Source organism: Uloborus diversus, chromosome 2 (genome assembly GCF_026930045.1).
Source record: "Uloborus diversus isolate 005 chromosome 2, Udiv.v.3.1, whole genome shotgun sequence".
Classification (NCBI taxonomy): Eukaryota; Metazoa; Arthropoda; class Arachnida; order Araneae; family Uloboridae; genus Uloborus; species Uloborus diversus.
Window position 1 is genome coordinate 152549224 of NC_072732.1, and position 6433 is coordinate 152555656.

The 6433-nt window shown below is 35.2% G+C and overlaps 1 protein-coding gene across 2 annotated transcripts in view; it reads right to left on the minus strand.

The window, feature by feature from the left end:
* LOC129216089 (nonsense-mediated mRNA decay factor SMG7-like) overlaps nucleotides 1-3877 on the minus strand; it is an 83494-nt gene extending 79617 nt beyond the window's left edge. Inside the window, exon 1 of one of the 2 annotated variants that reach the window (XM_054850237.1) lies at nucleotides 3650-3877. In XM_054850237.1, coding sequence (XP_054706212.1) covers nucleotides 3650-3678 — 29 coding nt within the window. In that variant the 5' untranslated portion in view covers nucleotides 3679-3877. The remainder of the gene's footprint in view (nucleotides 1-3649) is intronic. The other variant, XM_054850236.1, reaches the window with a different exon arrangement.
* Between the last annotated feature and the right edge of the window lie 2556 nt (nucleotides 3878-6433).

A 6433-nucleotide genomic window follows, 5' to 3' on the forward strand; every position in this document is an offset into this window, starting at 1 on the left:
TAATCTTTTCCAAGAAAAAAATCACGAGAAGGTCTTTTTTACAAAAATAAAATTCACAAAAATATTTTGCTTTTTGACAAAAATAACGAAATTTCACAAAAATATTTTGCCTTTTCACAAAATGGGGAATGGGGACCCAAAAAAATAAAACCTGGATCAACCTCTGAAAGCCCATCATCTTGCCCAGGACATTTTTCCAAGACTTCAAATAAATTTCCATGACTTTGAATGAAATTTTCAATTTTCCATGACTTTTCCAGGTCTGAAATTTGCTCATTTTTTCCCCATGACTTTCCAGAATTTCCATGACTTGTACAAATCCTGATTATAGTAAGATGCCGCTTCAAGGTACAATGACCAGTAAGGAGACCAACAGCCCTTCTGACGCTGTTATGGTTCAGAATTAAGAGCTCCTTTGCCCTAATACTAGGGCAACCTCTATTAAGTTCTTTCGCTTGCCACTGTTTATCTGTACCGTTTTCTACCAAAAATATCAAAAACAGCAGTCCTAATAAGATTATTCGAAATCCCAATATCTGGCTCAGGGCCAACAAAAGGGATATCAGAGCCTTTCCGAGCAAGATAGTCAGTTTTTTCGTTTCCCTGCACTCCAGAGCGTCCAGGTACCCAACAAAGGGTAACCTTGTTAAGTGTTGCAAGATTGCAGAGCAAATTATAACAATCCCAAACAATGTGGGACGTCATAACAACCCTTTTAAGGCAGCCTGACTATCAGAGCATATATGAACACAACGGTCTCTATAGCCAGGACTCAAGCAAATACCACAACACACCAGGATAGCATAAACTTCAGCCTGAAAAACAGAAGTAAACTTGCCCAAAGGACAAGAATACTCAATACCATCACTGGGACAAAAAGCACCAGCCCCGGTCCTTTCATTCATTTTAGAACCATCGGTGTACCAGTGAGTGCAACCTTTACTATGAGATAAGGCAAGATAACCTGATATGGCTTGTCAAAAGCATATTTGCCAAGCATGTAGCCAGTTGGCAGGCCAGAAAGAGGATGATGAAGTACATCCTCATCAAAAATTTTCCAGGAAAGGTTACAAGAGCAGGCTTTCCATTGTTTTGAGCGCTTAAGCCTTTCCATACACAATAAAAGCTTCAGCTTCAATCCGCATATGGAGCGGGCATAAACCTAAAAGTAGTTCCAGTGCAGCAGTAGGTGTTGTCCTAATACATCCAGTCATGGATATGCAGACCATCCTCTGCAGCTTGTTGAGCTCATTTCTAGCAATGTCAAGTTTGGTTCTTGACCTTAAGACAATAGCGCCATACGTAATGATGGGACAGATGACCATCTTGCAGATCCAATGGATAACCCTGGGGCTTAGCCCCAGGTTCTACAAATAGCTCTCCTGCAAGACCAAAGGACTTTACTAGCCTTTGCCATACAGTAGGTGAAGTGCTTCTTCCAGTTCATCTTGGAATCAAAATAGATCCCGAGATACTTGACCTCGTCAGAGCAGCTGAGAGTTTGTCCAAAAAAAGTAATATTACTCACCTGGATTGATCTTTAACATTTTGAAAAAAGCATAAAAAAATTCTAACTACTGATAATTAGATTACGCAATAAGTGCATTTTCAACAACATCATGTTATAAACATTTTCTAAGTACAATTGCTAAGCATTTCTTTACTTTTTCATACTATTACTGACATTTGGTTGTTATGAATTACAGTGAATGTCAGGGATGATTGTGAACTCAAGTAAAATTTTTGAAGGCAGTGCGAAATTTTGAGAAACTATGAAAAAGCTCAACGTACCTCCCCCCCCCAGCAAAAAAACTCTTCAAATATGCATAAAAAACCATTGAAAAAAGTTTTTTTTAAAAAATAATTTTTTAGTTTTAGAATGTGTTGTCAGTTTGTGTTGCTGTGACAGAAACGGCAATCCAAAAATTTCGGATCACTAACAACCCTGGTGAAAATATATGACATACAATTTTGCGGATTTTTGCAAAAATGTTACCCAACATGATAATTCTCCTAATTATGATAACAAAATAATAATCGTTAAAATTTTTGAACTTGCTTTTTTCACATTAAAAATTAAAAAAACGAAGACATAATCATATAAAAATGATTGACATTTATAGACTTTGTTTTTAAAAACCATTTTTAATGAGACGATAGAAATTAAAATATACGCATTATACAGTCAATTTGCGATAACTCGAATCTAAAGGGAACAATGAAAAACTTCGACTTATCAGAAGTTCGACTTTCCACTAGTTTCGGTTTTTGACACTTTAATATTAAAAACCATCGAATATTTTTGTACATATAATTTAAGCAAAATTACAGAACTTAAAACTTTTTCAGCACAATATGCAAAGTTTAATCTAAAATATTGAGAGAAAAAATCAAAAGCATGGTTTTGATTTCGATACTGCTGGAAGCTCTTGAATACAGCTGATTCTACTCCAGGAAAGGTGCACATTTTCATTCGTTTCAAATTCGGATTCATGGATTCTACCGCTTTAGAAGTTTCTATTTTTCTTTTAATATCATTGACGCAGTACTTGCTTAGACATCTTTAATAGTAAAGAAAACTCACTCTGTCTCTCAGGAACTTTTCAGCAAATAATCAAACTAAAGAATGAAGGGGAACACATCTTAACTTAGGTCAGTCTTTGAATTGTACAATCAGTTGACTTGATAACTTGACAGCTTAAAAGCAAATACATAGTCCAGCAACATGTCAAAGTGCAAACAGTAGAGTACCATAAAAGAAAACAAGATAACTCATTTCAACACATGTAACTCCTTTATCGAACATTGGCTAAACAAGTGCTCTTCTTGCTTTAGAGGTAGATATATATATTGTGCAGGAACTGCAAGTGAAGGGAAATTTATTTTTTTCCTATAGTCACTTGCTTTTTTTTTTCTTTCGTTCTTTCAAAATAAACTTCAAGTCATCTTGGAAAAAACTTTGAGCTAAAGGAAGTTAACTTCGAGATATTGAGAATAATTAGCTTTGAATTAAAGACAAAGGGGTCGGGACTCGATAAAAACTTCGCGTTTATTCGAGGTATTGGATTTCTGAGTTATCACGAATTCATTGAATATGAATAAATGCATAAGTAATGGATTAAATTCTAACTAAACTTATATGCACAGTGCACACAATTTACAGAACGTCGCAAATGTATTTAACTTTTAGATCAAAGCACATAGCTAATAAAAGGGAAAATAATTGTTAATAATTCATATGCACCTATATTTTTGTTCTAAAATAATGTTCAGCAAACTGAAAACCAATTCACACAATGAGTATGCGAATGAAATAATTTATTGAATAAAGCCAAGTATTTCGTGAGAACACGAAGGAAGGAAGCACTATAACTAATAAAACGTTATTATAAATTAAGTTTTGGTATCAGAAAAAGCAATTTCGAATAATAAAAGCAAAATATGACACAAAACTAAAGGATAAACAAACATCAACAACGACAACATATGCTGTGAAAATAAAAACAAAAACTATTGAAGTTTAAATTGAAAATGGTGAAAAAATTATAAAAACAACAAGTCAATATACAATGCTCAAATACATAAATTACACATGTTATATTTTATACGTTGAAAGAGAAAAAAATCTTCAATGGTAAGATGTACGAACTTAAATATTTGCGAAGGTGAGGCCTTCATTTCTTCTCGTAGAGTTTCCAGGTTTCTACGTAAATTTACCAAATAATTTAAAACGAAAATAAGAATATGACAGCGTCATATTTCTTTTTAAACATGACTTGTCACGATCAGCTATATTCTTTCCGTCAATGATTGCGTACATTTTAAAAATCACAACATTGATGAAAACATCAGATTTCTTTTAGAAAACACGTACCCCAGTGTTGCCATACAATTAAAACTTGACATTTTTAAGTCATCACTCGTGAGGGCCGTACTCCAGTAGAAACTTTTCAAGGTCACATATTTGAGGGAGAAGGAAGTACCCTTTTTTAAAAAAAAAAAAAAAAACATTTCCATTTTTGTTGCTGTAGCTATTGTTTCATGAATTTCATCCCATAATACAGAACCCGATTAAGATATCAAGAGGCCCCTAAGCCAAACGCTTGTTTGGGGGCCCTCTGTTCTGTAGTCAAACCTTATCATTTTTAAAAACTTGAGTCCCTATATGAAAAACGTAGTTTTTTTGGGGTCCCCTAAAAGGTAGGGGCCCTAGGTCTCGGCCTAGTTTCTCCATTAAGTAATTAGGCCCATGTACGTAAATGATTATCTAAAGTTCTTTTATTGGAAAAAATTGCTTAGGTTCGGTCCCTTCAACATCGATAAAATATAATATGCATTTAAAGTCAATCCACTGCATTTAAAGCGGATCCACTGGGGGGGGGGGTGATTGGCGCGCTCGCCCCCTCCCCAAAAGGTTTGAAAAATCGAAAATTTTCCGGGAGAAGGCCACCAAAGTCTGCTCCCCTCTCCTCCCCCGACACATAAAAAAAAAATCGCCAACAGCTGTATTTTTTACGACTTTAATTCCAAAAAATTTTCCGGGGAAGAGAGGCCCCTAAACCCTTCTCTCCAATGTCATTGAAGATCGTCAAACATTTTTGGAAATATTGAAGCTTCAATTTTTGAAAACATCGCTGGAATCGATTTTTTTTTAAATTTATTTATATTTAATTTATTTTATTTATTTATTTATTTTTATATTTATTTATTTATTTTTTATTTATTTTTTTTTTTTTTGCGGAAAATATAGTTAAAGAGTGCCTTCAATCTCGTTTTTAGAACTTCAATTTCGAAAAAAAAATCCGGGGGAGAGCCCCTGATCTCGAGTCCCCATCCCCTAAAATCAATGAAGATGCAATAACATAGCATTTTTGAAGCTTCAATATCAAAAAGCTGAGGGCTAGCTCCTGGACAAAATCCTGTCCCTTAACGCTACCAAAGATGGCCAACCATCGCATATCAAGGCTCCAATTTTAGAACAATTTCCGATATGGAAAATTGTGATTTCTCCCCCCCCCCCCCCCTCCCTTTGGTCATAAAAGATGACTTATCTGCGTTTTCAGAACTTCCATTTCGAAAAATTTCAGCCACCGTGTCCTTCTTTTCCTCATCTTTCAACATCATTCAAAAGATCATCTAAAACTGCGTTTTTGGAATTTCTACATCGAAACATTTCTGGGGGAAAAATTCTGAACCCCCTGTGTCTTCTGCTACGTCGTCAAAGGTGGCCTACAATTGCGTTTTTTAGGACTTCAATTCCGATTTCTTTTTTCCGGTGGAAAGCGCCCCCCCCCCAACCCCCCCCCCCCCTGGTTTTTAGCATCACTAAAGATATCTAAAATTGCGTTTTTGAAGCTCTAATATCAAAAAACCGACTGGGGAGAATTCCGCCTGAATCTCATCATCTCCCTTCAAGCCACTGAATATAGCGAACAATTGTGATTTCGAAAATATACCCTTAAATTTCAAAAATTTTCCGGAGAAGGACTTTTAAACCTCCCTTTCTCCTATTAACTATGAAAAAAGTCTAAAAACGCGTTCCTAACAACAATTTTTCGGGGGAGGGCCCGCAAACACTCTTATTCATGCACGAATATTGAACATCTCAATCAAGAATCAAAGCCATTACGATCTTCAAATTTTATTCACAAATGCAATTTTTGTATTTCTTTATGCTCAGTACGAAAACTGGTGAAAAAGAGATGCCATCTTGATGCTGCAACCTTCCTTTTATAAGGAAAAAAAGTACAATTGAGATCTTAATGGCTCTAACCGGGAATACTTCACGAAACCTCAAACGAATCAAAAAGTTGAAGAGGTTTAATTTGGGTAATAGGTCCAAAATATTAGTAGAAATTCTTCCTTTTTTTAAAAAAATAAAAAATCGCCAAATTTGTCGCCAAGTTGGTGACAAAACTTGGCGACAAATTTGGCGATTTTTATTCTTTTTTTTTTTTTTTTAATCTGGTTTTAATTTGGCCACTGTTGGTGATATTTAGAGAGTAAACTATTGAATCATATTAAAACTGCCAATAATGAGAAAATGACATTAAATTGGAGTAAAAGGAAGTCATGTGATGCACACATCAGCTCGTTTTTTTTAATTTTATTTTTTATATATTTTAACTTGGCGACCAAAAGACTGGTGATATATCGCCAAGTGTCCGCCAAATTATAACACCACGTGAGTTTACATCGAAATTAACAATGATTTCCCCCCCAAAAAGTGGCAAAAGACCCCCTTTGAAGCATACGAATGCAACCAAAAAGGAAGGTGCACAACTAGACGCCACTAGGAGTCTATGTACCAAATTTCAACTTTGTAGGACATTCCGTTCTTGAGTTATGCGACATACATACACACATACACACATACGCACATACGCGCATACATACGTACATACAGACGTCACGAGGAAAACTCGTTGTAAAT